We start from the raw sequence: 16,841 nt of genomic DNA, 5'->3' as shown, positions 1-16,841 counted from the left end.
ATAATAAATTTACTAAAGTTGATAAATGTGCTGTGGTCATGTGAGAAGCGTCCCTTATTCTTGGGAAATGCATGCTTGATTTTTTAAGAAATAAATTGAATATGACACATACATCTTTACTCCCAAATGCCCAAGGGAAAATACATATAGTTAGGTTCAGCCTCCCAAATAGCTAGAATTACAGGTGTGAGCTACCAGTGCTTGACTTCACTATAATTAAAAAAAAAGTTTTCCCACTTGTTCTTCCAAAATGATATTTGGACACTATACACTTTCATACTCTTATAGTCATTCATTTCCTTACATACATATAATATATAATATATTTATAAATGTCTAATATGTATATGTAAGTGATGAAGATGGAGTTACAATTCCATAAGTCAGGTTGAGTACAATGCTTCTTGGACAATGTCACCCCTTCCTTCATTCTCCCCCATTTTCCCTTCCCTTCCTTACCCACAAGTTGCATAGTTCATTTTTTACATAGTGTACATTGAATACAATGACTGCATTTGTTCGTACTTTCTCCCAACATTCCTGTGTCCCCGTTTGCCCCCCCCACCCCATTCCTAAAACGTTTCCATTTCCTGGTATTCATTTTGATGAACAGTAATTTAATTGTTCAGAGATGTTATACCTTTGGATTGCTCCCCCAAGCCCTTATATCATGTCTAACTTGAAGGCTTCCTTGCCAATGTATGTTGAATTCTAGTTAAGAGACTCTGGTTAACAGTCTCTTGGATTTGTGTGTCTGAGCTGGCTTTGAACCACAATTCTCAGATCTCAGACTCCCAAGTAGCTAGGATTACAAGCACGAGTACCAGTACTAGACTCAGCTGTATATCTTAATAAGAACCAATACATGGCAGTCACTGTACATGCTCTGACTCACACCATTCCCTGGGATAGATGGTTACTTACCAATGCACACAATGCCATCACCTGTGTAGCCTGCCTTGCACACACATTCTCGGCTTCCTGGGATGGTCCTTTTGCAGAGAGCTTGGGCAGAACACCCACCATTGCTGGTCTCACAGGCATTGATTGCTAGAGAAGGAAGGGACGGATCCCAGAAGAAGAGGGAGAGGGGAAAAAGAAATCAACTGATACCCTTGAACTTGGCTCAATGAGAAATAGAAGTTACTTCAGAACCTCTCCGGGAGGCACTGGAAAGGTCAATTCTGAAGAATAGAAGGCAACAAAAACACTGCACTTATTTGCCCATTTCAGCTGGGTTTTTAGTACTGCACAATTCCTGCTGCAAGGAACATGGTGAAACTATAGATTCTTGGGTGAACCCCCCTGGTAAAATGGGCTAGGAGCAGATTGCTATAGTCCAGGACATGTGCTCAGGACATGCTGAGAGCTTCTGTTTTCCTAGCACTAAAAACTGGTGCCTTAGGTATGGAAGAATAATTGTTCAGGAAGTGGAAGTGTGGCTCAGATGGTAGAGTGCCAGTTTTGAGTGAAAAAGCCAAGTAAAAGAGCAGAGCCCTGAGTTCAAGCCCCAGTACAGAACATACCCACACCCACACCCACACCACACCCCCCCACCACATACACAGAGAATAATCACTCATATTTCTTAACACTTTCTAGGTATTAATGTGGGTTAGATCCTCCCACCCAATGAGGGCAGTTTACTTATCACCCCAACTTACAGATGACAGTGTTGCAAAGAGCAGGCAGATGGCTTTCCTGAGGTGACACAGATCATATAAGAACTTAGATCTAAACCTGAGGCCTAATGATGAGGCTAGTGTACAAGAACCTGTTTATGTCAACAGCACTAAGTTTATATGTGAGCTAAAGAGGCTCAGAGCAGTTCAAAGACCCACAGAAAGCCTTATGATGAGGGAGAGGAAAACCAGACTTTAAACCATTTCCTGGTTCATTCTAGAATCCTGATGACCGACCCAGATATGCCCTTGACCAGTCAGATCCTTACTTTGTGCCTGTGTGTGCATGTGTGTACATGCACATGTGTGTGTGTGTGTATGCATGCGCATGCACATGTGCATGTGCACACAAGTACTGGGGCTTGAACTCAGAGCCTAGGCATGATCCTTTAGTTTTCTCTGTGCAAGGCTGGTGTTCAGTCTACCTCTTGAGCCACAGCTCTGTTTCCAGCTTTTTGGTGCTTAATTGGAGATAAGTCACACAGACTTTTCTGCCTGGGGTTGCCTCCTGATCCTCAGATTTTAGCCTCCTGAGTAGCTTGGGTTTCAGGTGTGAGCCACTGGCACCAAATCCTTAGTTTTAAAAATCTGCCCCAGTGGTTCTAGTTGCTCTCAAGGCTGTGAACCTCTGCTTAGAAAACACAATGCCATTGTCTGCTCATTCCAAAGGAACATACCCCATTCATGCACAGAGAGGTTCCTGTCCCTGTACACCACCTGCCCAGGGCAGGCCCCATTAGTGGCTGGCACCAGCTGATTGGCTGAGGCCCTTTCAGGCTCAGCACCCACAGATGTCTGAGTCACCCTACAAAGTCTTGGTGCCTCTTAGCAATTCCTTTTCGCTTGCCTGTGCAGATGGTGCCATTCCCCTGGAATCCTGCTGCACATTTGCACGAGGCTGTGCCGTCCAGATTGAGAAGGCAGCTGCAAGGGAGAAAGGTGGATTGGTGATTTTGAAAAACCACAAAAAACCCAACTCCCTGCTCTATTCGGTGACTGGCTGTAGCCTTTCATCCTAATTTGGGAGGAATGTTCAGAAAAGCTGTAGTCATTCATTTCACAAACTCCAGGGGGTGCACAAGTAGGGAAAAGCCCAGGAATGAAGAAGGCAGCTATTGGTCTTCAGGGAGCGGCCCATAGGCTCGGCTGAGTGGTGTGCCTATGCCCTCCCTATTCAGTGACTCTAGAAAGTTGGTGTCTTTCATCTGAATAGAGAGGAAGGGCAGGTGGATATAGTCATTCTATTCAAAGTACATATGTGAAAATGGAACCATAGAATTGAGGGTCTGGGTGGAATGGGGAAAGATGGGGGAAAAGGATGGAATGGGTGACATGGACCAAGTATGCATGGTATTTATAAACTAATTTGTGGAACTGGAACCCCTCTGCACAACTACTTCAAGATAATAAAAAATGAAAACAATCAGAAAGAAAATGGGTATCATTGTTATTTCTATTGAAGGACGAATAGCTAAGCCTCAGAAGGAGTAGAAAATGGGGGCTGGGAAGGTGGCTCAGTGGTAGAACGCTTGCCTTGCATGCCTGAGGCCCTGGATTCGATTCCTCAGCACCACATAAGCAAAAAGAAAAAAGCTGGAAGTGGCGCTGTGGCTCAAGTGGTAGAGTGCTAGCCTTGAACTGAAGAGCTCAGGGACAGCGCCCAGGCCCAGAGTTCAGGCCCCATGACCAGACCACCCCCCCCCCAAAAAAAAAAAAGGAGTAGAAAATGGGCTCTAGGTCATGTGATCCCACAGATATGGCAGAGACTGATTCTGGACGCTGGTCTAACTCCAGCAGTTGCGTTCGTCATATAGCTACTAAGCTCTGTGGAGTTTAGGAGGGGCTGTGTACAGAGCTTGGAGCAGGAAGTCACACAAGGCAGGACCATGAATCAGGACCAAGGCTTACTGTAATTGGGTCAGGGCTATAGCTTGCTGGTAGAGTGCTTATTTAGCAATTGTGAAGTTCTGGGTTTCATCCCCAATAGGAAAATAAAAAAGGTTTACTAAAATGCTCCACTGAGTTTCTTGGTTCTCTGAGATCTGGTGGCTCAGACAAAGCAATAGATAACACATCTTGCTAAGGCTGGTTGAGAAGGTGGTGGGCAGTGGTCTGTGGCTTTCTCAGAGATATTTTCAGTTTCATTCTTAGCTCTGAATCCTCAGAAATTACCTCTCTCAGGTTGGGTCAGGGGTATGAAGGACTGGGGAAAAAAAATCTCCTTTATATTACTATCCCCAAAAGAGGCCAGAGGTACCTACTTGGCACTGGTGTGGCATGTCCCATTGCAGTCATCTTTTGTGATCTCTGAAAAAGAGAAGCAGTTGCTGGGTGAACCCTCCCTAGGGAGTTTTCTCTTAGTACCCAGTGCTAGGAAATGTCTTTGGAGGGGTGTGTGTGTGTGTGTGTGTGTGTGTGTGTGTGTGTGTGTGTGTGTGTGTGTGTGTGTGTGTGTGTGTGTGTGTGTGTGTGTGTGTGTGTGTGTGTGTGTGTGTGTGTGTGTGTGTGTGTGTGTGTGTGTGTGTGTGTGTGTGTGTGTGTGTGTGTGTGTGTATTACATTAACTATGTAAACACATGTGACCACATAAATCCTTTTTTACATAGACTGCCAGGAAGCTCAAATATACTGAAAGGGTCTCCCTCTTGCCAGGCTCTGTGTTAGGCAGTGTGGATACAAAGATGAGTAAAACACAGACTTCTCCCTTGCGTGTATGTGATTCTGAGCTCTAATGGTTTAGTTGTTGAAATGTGGCTCTCCCCTGGGTTTTCAATTTCTACTTTTATTTGTATTTCCCATGTTATTCTTTCTATTTTTAACATCATTTTGTTACGATCTGCTATAAACAAGCAAATCCACAATTACAGCTAATATGCAATATCATTGTCTTTTGCATTACTACTAGAAATAGTTTTTCCCTGTCTTGGGAGTGTGAGTAACTTATTTTATTCTTTATGCCTTTTCTTTATTTTTACAAACTTTTTGCTACAGGAAGGAATTATGTTAACTGCCTGAAGATAAAACCCAATCATTTTTCTAACTTAGAAAGAAAAAAATATGGCTTCTGCAAAGCCTGGTTAAGCATAGTCATCAACACGAAGGGCTCGCTCTTACCTCTGTCACAGGCCACCCCTCGCCAGCCAATGTCACAATCACAGGAGCCATCTCCCGAGGGTCCTTGGTTGCATCTCCCATGGACACAAGGACATGCTAAGAGGGAAAAACACCTCACACGATCAGATTGCAGTCTGTGTTCCACATCTTGTTTATCACTTACTGGGGACACTTTATTGCCTCTGTTCTCCAGCCTGGTTATGGTGAGAAGAAGTCCTTATCTTTCATAGAGTCACAGTCAGGGGTCTAGGGCTATGTGGGGTGTCTTGGGATAGGACCATTGTTATGTTTCCTGAGGGCAGTTTAAAATGGAAGCCCATTTGATACTGGGTTTACGGAAACCTGGTGTGTCCTACCTTCTTCAATGACATAGAATTGTCACTCCTTTGTTTTATACCACGGTCATGAGGCTCTTGGAGAAGTCTGAAATGAGTAGATATCTTGCTCATTCAGCTTTAGAAGTTTGCTGAACCCCTTGAAGGCCACCCAGGGATCTTAGGCTAGGGGAACTCCAGCACAAATTGCTGGCAAACAAGCTTCTAAAGAACAGAAAAACACCTCGCTCCCCAACCCAGCATGTTCCTTTCAATACTATCATATGGCCTAATATATTATATATATATATAATATATATTATATAATATATAATATTATATATATTATATATATAAATAGTATATATATAATATATAAATATATATAAATATATAAATAATATATATTATATATAATATATATTATATATAATATATATTATATATAATATATATAATATATATAAATATTATATATATAATATATAATATATTATTATATGAATATATTATATGGCCTAATTGAAATCACAGGACTGCACATTAATTTTGTCTGGCATAGTCCAGTGGTTAGAAAACAAGAGCAGCTAAGTTTGTGGGGTTTAGTTCCAAGTAAAACAACGATTTTGTTTTCTGCTCATGGAATTGGTAACTCCTCACAGGCATATCCCTGGCTACAGGTCACTGTTTTTGCAAAAGCAAAGCCTGTAGCTTGCTGAGAGGAAATCGATCGAGTGACCTTTTCATAAAGCCTCTTAGACCTTAAGGGTCAGGCTTTGGTGGCTGTTCAAAACTGAGAATCGGTGGGTAGGTTGAGGTCAAGTGACTGCAAATGTCCTATGCAAGAAAATCAGCACAGCTGGTCTTCTAATCCATGTGGGATTCCTGCTGCCTAGAGAAAGGGACTGGGTGTGTGTGGGAGGTTCTGTTCTCTGCTGTAGCTGCCTGGTTTGGGCCGGGGGGGCGCACCTTGGTCACAGTGGATGCCGTATTTGCCCTGGGCACAGGTCTCACAGGCTGTCCCACTGAAGCCTGGGCCACATTCGCATTTGCCGGTCCCATTCACTCCATCCAGACAGATCCCATTCCCAAAGCACACATTCTGGCCTTTCCCAGGGCAGGCCTGACACTGGGGACCAAAGAAGCCGGCACAGCATGCTCTTGTCTGAAACAGAAAGACAAAGCTGGGCACTCCCTGCCACTTTCTGGTTTGGAAGGGAATCCGAATGTACTTGTTTCTTTGACTCCCAGAGCCCACGAAGACTAAGGGGAGACTCAGCAATTTCCTAGGAACAAAGACTGAAGCCTCCACTGAGCAGGATGGAAAGAGAAAAGACAAGTAGGAGAAGAAGATGGGGAGAAATGAAAGAGGAGGGGCACACAGGACCAAACTAAAGAATGACTTGAGACGCTGGAGGCTGGGGAGGGATACCAATCTGCCTTCTCCATGTCCAAACGTGGGCCCCTTTGCATGAAGTTCTCTTTCGTCTTCTAGACAAGGAGGGAGGCCTCTGGGGGTAAGGTGGTTGGCCTTTTAGGAGAGATTTTCTTGTAGTTCAAGGAAGCCCTTTGGATGTCTGTTTGGCCTTGACCTGTCTTTATTCGTGAGTATTTTAAAACCAAATTTTCTCTAGCCCCAGCTCTGCAGCCTGAGGGTCAAACCATCCTTCCTCTGCTAAACTCAGGCAGGTTATGTCAAGGCCTTTGGGAAAGAAACAGAACAGGAAGTTACAAAGAAATTTCCTGCAAATTCCAAAATGGTGCCCAGAGATCCTTAATTTTGAGGACCCATTTTTTTTCTTCTAATGAGGGGGACTCAGTTTCAAACAATTGGGTTTACCTTGTCTTTCCTTAGTGGCCACATCCTCTGTCTTTTTTGCTTCTATACTGCTTGTGTTGTGAGAATAAGGAAGTTCTTTCATATCATCAATTTTTTTCACCAAACAAGCCAATGCATCTTTAACCCATACTGTTGTTTCTTCCTCCTCTTCCTCCTTTTCCTCCTCCTCTTATTCTCCTCCTCCTCCCCTTCCTTCCTTCCTTCCTTCCTTCCTTCCTTCCTACCTTCCTTCCTTCCTTCCTTCCTTCCTTCCTTCCTTCCTTCCTTCCTGGCTTTCTTTCTTGCTTTTTCTTTCTTCCTTTCTTTCTTTCTTCCTTTTATTTCTTCCTTCTTTTGGTGCCATTACTGGGGCTCAAATTCAGAGCCTCACATACTTGCTTGGCTTTCTTGCTCTTGAGCCATACCTCTACTTCCAGCTTTTTGGTGGTTAATTTGTGATAAGAGTTTCACAGACTTTTCTGCCCAGGCTGACTTCAAATTGGGATCCTCACATTACAGTCTCCTTCTAGCTATGATTACAGCTGTGAGCCAATAGTACCTGGTTCCATTTTCTGATTTATGGACTGTTGTGAATTTGTTTGCTACCACTCCTACTTTGGATGATAATAGTGATGACGGTGGTGAGGAAGGAGAGAGGGGGTGAATGAATTTCCCAGAGTTACTGAAGTTGTTAGAAGGATGCTTAAATCATGGTACTCACAATGACTGTTTTCACGCACTTTGCCTGGCAGCCAATGAACACATTTCGCCTTCCCATGAAATAAATAGTATAGATACATTTCCTTGTCTCATCACCCTATAAGATAGTAATGATTCAGTCAGGATTTTAATTAGGAAAAAAAGGTGTTCATTTTTTTAAAGGCAAGTATGGGAGGGATGGCTTGCTGTATCTAGGACTGGTACATTCTGGAAAACGAGGGTTGTAGTTTTCTGGTGCTGCTTCTTAAATAAGAAAACACAACTATGTACTGTAGCCTGCAGAATGCCATGGGAAAATCCAGATAAAGCAGCACTGTATAAAAAGAAAATTTCTCTAACTCCATTTTGGAAAGTATATAAAATAAATCAGATAAAAATGTCCTCCCAGCCCTGTATGTGCGTTAATTTAAGCCTGAGTACAGTTTGTTTATTGATTTATATCCTGTCTCAGTCCAAGCAAGGTTTGTCTGCTCACAAAGAATTATAATATACAAGATTAAATGAAAACTCATATGAGACAATCAGTATTCATCATTATTATCATAAATTATTCTCATGCTAAGGGAGGTGAAGAAGTGTTTATTATTTGTAATGGTTGTTACCAGAAATAGCTTTTATAAAACAATATGCTACAAGAAATTTAGATGGGTAATGAATCCAAAGATGTAGCTACTTCTCCCAGGGCTGCTCATGTTTTTTTGAGAAAGTCATTTTGTGTGTGTGTGTGCGCGTGCCAATCCTAAGGCTTAAACTAAGGGGCTTGGGCACTGTCCATGAGATTTTGTGCTCAAGGCTGGTGTTCTACCACTTTGAGCCATAGGTCCATTTCTGGCCTTTTAGCAGTTAACTGAAGATGAGTTGCAGAGACTTTTCAGGCTAGGCTGGCTTTGAATCATGATCCTCAGTTCTCAGCCTCCTGAATAGTTAGGATTATAGGTGTGAGCCATAGATGCCTGGCAAGAAAGTCAGTTGTAACTTCTTCTGTAACAGGAAATCAAGTGAGTGGAATGCATGAGACCAAATATAGTTCTGAATATGAAGTGTGCCTTTGGTAGGATTTTTTGCTGCTGTTCCCAACTGGTTAACTATGAAAGATGTAGAAAGGAAAAGAAATCTATCCTAGTATTGAACTCATTTCTATTTAATTATTAACTTGATTTTTACCTTGTTCCCTCTGAACATTCATTTTTTATTTTTAATAAGTTTTTTTAATTGTAAAAATACTGTACAGAGAGGTTACAGTTACATGAGCAAGGTAATGAGTACATTTCTTATCAAGCATTGTTGCCTACTCCTTTGTTTTTCCCCTACCATCCCTTCCCTCCCACCTCCACAATTACACTCCCCCCATCCCCTGCCTAAATTGTAAAGTTTGTTTTTCAACATAGTGTCTTGTACATCTCATTGTTACAATGGGTCAACTGTATCCCTATTTAAACATTTTTTCCCTTCCCAAATTATACTGACATCAAATAAAGTGAAAACTGGGGTTATACCCTGGGGGAAGAACATACAAAGGAACAAAAAAATCACATGGTACATTATAAATATGTTAGAAACAATAGCAAGAAAGAAAAAAAACCACTTGTGTCCCTATCTTGGGTGAACATTCATTTAAGACTACTGAATATGCTGGGCACTGGTGGCTCTCGCCTGTAATCCTAGCTACTCAGGAGGCTGAGATCTGAGGATCACATTCAAAGCCATCCCAGCCACGAAAGTCCATGAGACTAATCTCCAATAAATCACCAGAAAACCGGAAGTGGGGCTGTGGCTTAAGCGGTAGAGCGCTTGCCTTGAGCTGAAGAGCACAGGGACAGCACCCAAGCCCAGAGTTTAAGCCCCACGACCAACAAAAAAAAAAAAAAAAAGACTACTGAATATAACAAAGTAGAATGAGAAGAAAACATGCTGAAGGAATAAAGGATGAAGGTGGTGAAGAATGCACCACATTCTTTTCCTTTTTCCTTTTTTTTTTTTTTTTTTTTGGTGCCAGTCCTGGGGCTTGAACCTGGGGCCTGTGCAGTGTCTCTGAGCTCTTTTGCTCAATGCTAACACTCTACCACTTGAGCCATAGCTGCACTTCTGGTTTTCTGGAGGCTAATTGGGGATAAGTGTCTCATGGTCTTTCCTGCCTGAATTGGCTTTGAACCATGATCCTCAGAGATGAGCTTCCTGAGTAGATAGGATTACAGTTGTGAGCTATCAGTGCCTGGCCACATTCATTTTCTAATTTGGACTCCCTTAGATTTAGAGAGCATATCACCCAAGTAGACAAAATACTTACTACTAGTGGCTTAGTGCCAAGAGGGCAGATTGGTGGCTGGTGCTGGAGACACATTCCACACTTTCCCTTGGTAAAACAGAGGCAGAGAGGAATTTTAAGGTTATTAATTTTAGTGGAAGATAAGGCTACATATATTTTTACAGTATTCAAAGATAAAAATTTCAGCATATAGAACTGAAAATCAGCGGGGGGCATCTGGTCAACCTCGCTGATGTTCTCTGAACCAGATGCTTACTATGGGTCTTGCATGTTTAACAATTACTTTTTTTCATGATGTGCTTATAATAACCCTTTGAGATGTGGACATATTTATTCACTTAAATATGAATTCCTATAACAGCAATCCCCATTTACTGAATGAGTGAATTGGACCAGGTTCAGAGACAAATGATCAACCCATTGTGACTTAACTAAGTAGCCTTGTAAACCCCAGCCTAGGACATCAGAGATGCTCACTGAGGAGTTTTTAGGCTGAAATGAGATACCCAATAGGATATTCTTGAGCTTAAGAAATTATAAAATAGATTCCCAAACCCATCAGTTACCTCATTGGCTCTGAATATAACTTACTCGTACAATAGTGGTGTCATTAATATCACATCTATTCTTCTGAATTTCCAGAACTTTCCCCAAACCATGGATCACGCCCTTGTTAGTGGCTACATTGGTGTAGTTTATTGGAGCCTCATTTACATAGAGCTGTGAACAAGAGGGTTGAGTGTGACTTTATCAAAGAGTTTTGAAGGGAGATAGGGAAAGAAGGGAATAGAAGCTATCACTTAGACTGGGAGATATTCCAGGAGCCTCCTGACAGAAGATAGCACATGACAGAGCTCTGGCCTAGGAGAGGGTAATGTGAAGCTTAGCTCTGCATCTGGTCACATGTAGCTCTGTGACCTTGGGCCACCTGCACTCAAAATTCTCTTATGTAGAAGGAAGAGGGTATTGTACATAGTCTTTAAGATAACTACTCATCTCTCAGATGGAAAGGTTTATGCTTGTTTGAAAAATACTGCCTCATATTTTATGTTAGTGTGCTTGTCAGGGTGGTCCCAGAAAACTCCCACTGCTGCAATAGGAAAATAATCCCAAGTGCTAATATTTTGAATTTTGACTGAATCTTAACATCCTTTTTGGTTTACTTGCAGCCAGATAGCTTTCTTGTTCATTCTTGTTTCTCTCTCTCTCTCTCTCTCTCTCTCTCTCTCTCTCTCTCTCTCTCTCTCTCTCTCTCTCTCTCTCTCTCTCTCTCTCTCTCTCTCTCTCTCTCTCTCTCTCTGTACTAGGGATTGAACTCAAGACCTATGCTTGGTAGGAAAATGTGCTGCCAAATAGTTTTGTTTTTTCTTTTTAGCTTTTTATTCTATTGTTGTTGTTTTCAGATAGAGTCTTGTGCTTTTACCCCAACCAGCTTCAGACCATAATCTTCCTACTTCTACCTCCATTATAGGAGGTATGCATGCATGGTGATGCCCAGCTTCAAATGAATTTCTGTTTGGATGATGGGATAAATTATGGTTAAACACCACACAGAGGCACTTGAAGGTCTGTACACATTTAGAAAACCATCAGGAAACCTTATTTAGTCTCAAGTGATGATGATAGCATAAATTTCAAGAATCCCATGATGCTGAGATATTTTTAAATACTCAAAGAGCAGAACATTGGATGTTATAAAGTTGTTTAATTTGGCCTTTAAAAGGCTGAATCATATTCATCATAGGACATATCCAGAGAATTATGGGTTGTTATACAATTTTGATATAAATCCACTGACTCATTCTGAAGGCATTTCCCCCATGCTTTCATTGTCAGGTAAAAAAGCCAATGACTATCCTATAAAAGCAAAACTCCTATTATAAGAATAATTCTTGCTCTTGCTGAGGGACAGCATCCAGGCCCAGAGTTCAGGCCCCAGGACTGACAAATAATTCTTGCTCTATATCCAAGAACTTTTGGATAAATGGAAAATAAACATAACAACACCAAAATGGACTTAACTAACAGCACTGGAATATTCATCTCTATCCACTGAAATAAAAGATAAAAACAAAAGTGAAAGCTCTCTATCAATGACAGAATTGCTATTCTTGAAAAAATAAGAAAACATTTTTCAAAGGGCATCTTCATAGTCATAACACAATAGATAGAATTATTTATAGGAGTCAGAGAAAAATATTTGGAGTTAGATTATTTCCCATGGAATAAAGAGTGGGAAAGGCCTTTTTTTGATTAAAAAATATTTCACCTAAAAAGTTTATATGTGTTTTTTAAGATTGCACTTTTCAAAAAGAATTAAATAACATTATTGGTTAAAGGTTCTACAGTTAAGGTCTCATTTCAATATACTCTTCATTGTCTCATAAATAACAACTTAGTTTTTGCTAATATTTCTTGTGGAAACTTACTTTAGCACTACTCTCTCTCTCCCTCTGTGTGTGTGTGTGTGTGTGTGTGTGTGTGTGTGTGTGTATGTGTGTGTACTGGGTCTTGAACTTAGGGACTTATGCTCTGAAATCTCTATGACTGCAATGCTAATAACTTCCATTCATTTGGCTACTAGTCCTAAGTATACTCTTGGACTGTTGGAACCAATGGTGCACCCTGAGAGTTAGCTGAGCTTCTAGATGGCTTCTATCAGGGAGACTACTTGGTGACTGTCTATTGGGTGTTGATACGAGGGCCAAAGGGTATCTATGACTTAAGGCATTCAAATACCACAATCCATGGGCCATACCAGTCACCTGAGGGCTGACCACCAGGTATATGAGTGTGAAACTTGACTATCTGGCTTAGCCCTTAGTGGTAGAACTCAGATACCTGTCGTGTTGGTCAGGAGTCAGAGATTATGGCAGTATGGAAGAGAAGTGTCTGAGATACTTGTTCCTGAGTATTGAGTAAAAGGACACACCTGGTCATCATGGAGAAAGAAGCCCAGGAGGTAGGAGAAGCCCAGCATGGTCTCCCGGTGCATGCCATTGTGCAGGTCATTCTTCAGGAGCTTCTCCTCCAGGACCACATGGTACCGGATGTTGTCCTCTTCCTGCGCCGTACATAAGGGAAGTCAGTCACTAGCTCACCCAGTTGGTTACAGGCTGCCTCACTGAGCCAGCATCTCAGGGGTTACAAAGAGTATCAATGGCTTGTCCAAGTGGAAGTTTTGACCAAGCCATCAGGACACAGAAAATATTACATAGTTAACTTGTGAAAGAGATCGCTTTAGAGAATGTGTAGAGTTTCCAAGAAGGATGGTCAAGAACTTGTCAGGTGACTTAAACACCCAGATGGAGGGTGTGAATGTTGGAGATGGATTATAAAGAGGATTGTTATGAGCAGAATATCTATGATGAGAATTCCCATGCTCAGCTTGCTGTGTCTCAGGGATCCGGAGAGGAATTTCAAGGGCATGTCTCAAAGATCTTGACCTGGGTATCTTGTAGGTGGTGTGGGTATTGGGTTGGGGTGACTCAGGTATGAGAGATCTCCCAAGCCAAGGTCTGCGGCTGGTCACTCAGCAGTGGTCTCAAGAGAGCTGCTACTGTAATGGGGGTAGTCCTGCATTCCCAACTGCCTTAGACAATGGGAATGAGAGTGTGTGTGTGGCCTGATTGTGGGGCGGTGTCTTTGAGTACTTGGGTCTTATCCAAGATAGCAGCCTAGAAGGGCAGGGCAGACAGGCTTTTCTACAGCAAAGCTAGAGGTGGGTTCTACATTTTTTTTGGCTCCTTCCTACCCTCTTGCTGTCTTCTTACTGTCTCTTCCCAGTGAACAACACTTCCTATATCCCAACCTGGAAAAACCAAGATTTGAGTTTAATGAGAACAGGAAGAGGAATAGAAGTATATTTCAGGGAAGGCGAGAAGAAGGTTGCTCCAATCCCTTCCTCTACTCTGACAGTGGTTTTCTATTACTCCTATCCTCCCATATCAGAGACAGTAGCTGGCAATGTCCTGGACCTCTGGGTTTTGAGCCCACAAGAGCCCTCTATGCTCAGACACCAGCATCAAACAAATGTATACACTTAAATTCTCTCTGAATAACTGGTCTGGCTTGTGTCTCCTGGTGGACCCTGACTGATCCAAAGACTCTTCTGTAGCTTCCTGACTGCACTTAGCCGTGCTACACAATGGTTAGGGAAGATGATTTTAAACCATTCAGGAATTGGTGAGGAGGAAGGGCAGTCTTACTGATGAAGGCTTCTGTGTGTGTGTGTGTGTGTGTGTGTGTGTGTGTGTGTGTGTGTGTGTGTGTGTGTGCATGTGCGCACATGCACGCATGCATGTGTGTGGGTCCATACTCACCAGTCTCTATTAAGCCTCTATGTGTGTCTAGATAAGCAGGGTTTTTTTTTTAAATTGTTATTATAAAGGTTATGTACAGAGGGGTTACTGTTCTCTCCTTTCCTTTCCTTCTCTCTTTCCTTCTCTCTCAGGTTTTCTCTACTGTCCCTGACCACAAATTGTATAATTCATTTTCGACATAGTTTCTACTGAGAAACACTGGTCACCGTATATCCCTCCCTTCCTGTGCTCCCCTTATCCCCCTCCCAAAGATGGACAAATGAACAAACAAGACAAAAAAGAAAAAGAAAAGAAGAAAAAAAAAACCCTTCTTAGGCAGCAGGTTTTGAGGAAAGTGAAATGCACAGGACTGATGAAATGAGACCTGTTGAGGATGCATGTTTGACTTTCCAGGAAATCACTTTCCTGGCTAACGTTTCTGATACCTACTAGAGTCGAGACCTTCTTCTCCTTGACATAACGCTCAATGGCATTGTTATTGGGAGCAAACACAGTGTAGGCATCTGCCGCCTCAACCTGGTTCACCAGGTTGTATTGCTGCAAAGGGAAGACCAGAGCATGTGAGGAATTCCTGTTTCCCAGACAACAAGCAAGGAGGTCATGCTGAGAACGTGGTACTTGCAATCATGTAGCCCCGGAAGATGGAATAGTCAGGCATCTGGTCCAGCCGGGTGAGCAGGTTGGGTAAGTAGCCAGATAGTCCTCTTAGGGGAACCAGCACCTGGGACAGGAAGCCCCCAAATTCAGTTTAGCACAAATTTGGTAGCATTTGCTGCTTTCATATACTTATGGAATTCCTATTCACTTTTTTTGTAGATTTAGAAATCAGCTTTTTTTGGTACCAGTACTGGTACTGAGCTTGAACTCAGGGTCCAGGAAGTGTTTCTTAGCTTTTTTTTTTTTCCTCAAGGCTGACACTCAATCACTTGAACTGCAGGCTTATTTTTGGGTGGTTAATGGGAGATAAGAGTCTCACAGACTTTCTTCCCCACTTTGACTTCAAACCTTAATCCTCTGATCTCAGCCTCCTGAGTCACTTGGATTACAGGCTTGAGTCACCAGTATCTGGCAATATTCTGGATTTCTTTTTAAAGCCCTCAGTCTGCCTTTCCAGTGATAAAGCAGTAGCCACTGTCAGCTCAGGCCACCTCATGCCCTGATGCCTCTCATCTGCTCCTCTCCTTCATTTTTCCTCCCCTCCTCACCAGTCCATCCAGGTATCTGAGTTTGCAAGCTGGATGGCTAATGATCGCTATTGCTACCTTCTTGTTCTTAGATGGATTAATACAGCATTGGAATGTTTTCCTCATCCAACCCACCTTCTGCCTATATTTACTGAGTTTCTACTATAGGCCAGCCAGTGGGCTCACAATTGTGATTAAGACCTGGGTCTTCTTTGAAAAGGATATCACTGAAGCAGCCCAAACGAATCTGCTGCCCTTGTTGAAAATAATTTTGAGGACGGGCATGGTAGTAGTTGCCTGTAATCCTAGATATATGGAAAGTGGAGTTGGGAGGGTTGTGGTTTGAGGCTAGACTGTTACTTTGTAATATCTGAAGTCAGTTTCTCCCAAGTGATGAAAATGGGGTGGAAAATGGAGTCTTTAACTCCCATTTCCTACGTGGGGAACAGAAATTGTTTCTTTTTCTTTTCAACTTTTCCCTACTTGAATCCTATTTTGCTAAAATAAGTCCTTGCTAAAACTTTCAAAACAAAATGGAAAAAGGAAGCCTGGCTGGGGTGTAGCTCAGTGGCAAAGTGCTTGCCTAGCAGGTACAATGCTCTGGGTTCAATACCCAGTACCATAAAACAAACAAACAAACAAACAAGGTGCATCTTATCACTTACTGGTTAAGGAGGACTGACCGCAGGATCTTTACAAAACAGCAGGCCAGGACTTACAAACAGCTGGCCTCTCTCCTGACCACAAATAGCTAACCTTTTCTAGAGCTTATTCTCAAAAGAGTGAGAAGGAGTACCAGGTCAGAACAATTTAAATTGAAATGCAATGATTTAATCCTTTTCCCTCCTAGCCTTATACTTTCTCCCTGAGTTCTAACTTTCATTTTTTAATGAAGGTCCTAATATAGTAAGCGAAAATTACAGGGTAGCATTCAGCGCCTTTTCATTGCATTTGATACCACTGAATACAGATGAATGGGGACTTGGAAGAAAATGGAAATCTCCTAAGACTTTTTCTACTCTTTCCCCAATTTTTGCTGAAGGTATGATAATGGAGAGAGGGGAGTGAGCAGTGATCCATCGCCAGCCCTCCCCTGTCCTTGATTCTGGAATTCCCTACACCGGGGTGCTCCTGTCTCTTTTCACATAGTTCCACAAGGAGAGGTATGTGTGGCCACTGTTGGCAAAGGGCCTGTTGCAGAATACAGGCTGAGAAAATAATAGTGGAGTCTGTGGTCTGACTGAAGGAAGAGAGCTTTAAATAGCTCTTACTATTTGTCTGTCTGTCTATATATGTATGTATGTATGTATGTGTCTATCTATCTATATCTGTCTATTGATCTATCTATCTTTGCTGGTCCTAGAACTTAACCTCAGGGCCTTAGCTTGTTCACTCAAGGCCACAGTTCCATCTCCTGCCTT

General features: G+C 42.2%; 1 protein-coding gene across 1 annotated transcript in view; it reads right to left on the bottom strand.

Moving 5' to 3' along the window:
* The window catches only part of Stab2 (stabilin 2), a 134,867-nt gene that overhangs the window by 46,249 nt on the left and 71,777 nt on the right, over window positions 1-16,841 (bottom strand). The window contains exons 32-42 of the mRNA XM_069991529.1: window positions 14,859-14,957; window positions 14,666-14,773; window positions 12,847-12,978; window positions 10,506-10,634; window positions 9,936-10,001; window positions 7,650-7,745; window positions 6,079-6,274; window positions 4,796-4,891; window positions 3,944-3,989; window positions 2,530-2,606; window positions 925-1,050 (exon numbers count right to left, since the gene is read on the bottom strand). Of these exons, the coding sequence (XP_069847630.1) occupies window positions 925-1,050; window positions 2,530-2,606; window positions 3,944-3,989; window positions 4,796-4,891; window positions 6,079-6,274; window positions 7,650-7,745; window positions 9,936-10,001; window positions 10,506-10,634; window positions 12,847-12,978; window positions 14,666-14,773; window positions 14,859-14,957 (1,171 nt within the window). The remainder of the gene's footprint in view (window positions 1-924; window positions 1,051-2,529; window positions 2,607-3,943; window positions 3,990-4,795; window positions 4,892-6,078; window positions 6,275-7,649; window positions 7,746-9,935; window positions 10,002-10,505; window positions 10,635-12,846; window positions 12,979-14,665; window positions 14,774-14,858; window positions 14,958-16,841) is intronic.

The sequence above is a fragment of the Dipodomys merriami genome, unplaced genomic scaffold (genome assembly GCF_024711535.1).
Source record: "Dipodomys merriami isolate MVZ:Mamm:240054 unplaced genomic scaffold, mDipMer1.0.p SCAF_10, whole genome shotgun sequence".
Taxonomy (NCBI): Eukaryota; Metazoa; Chordata; class Mammalia; order Rodentia; family Heteromyidae; genus Dipodomys; species Dipodomys merriami.
This window is presented reverse-complemented; position numbering and strand designations above follow the sequence as displayed.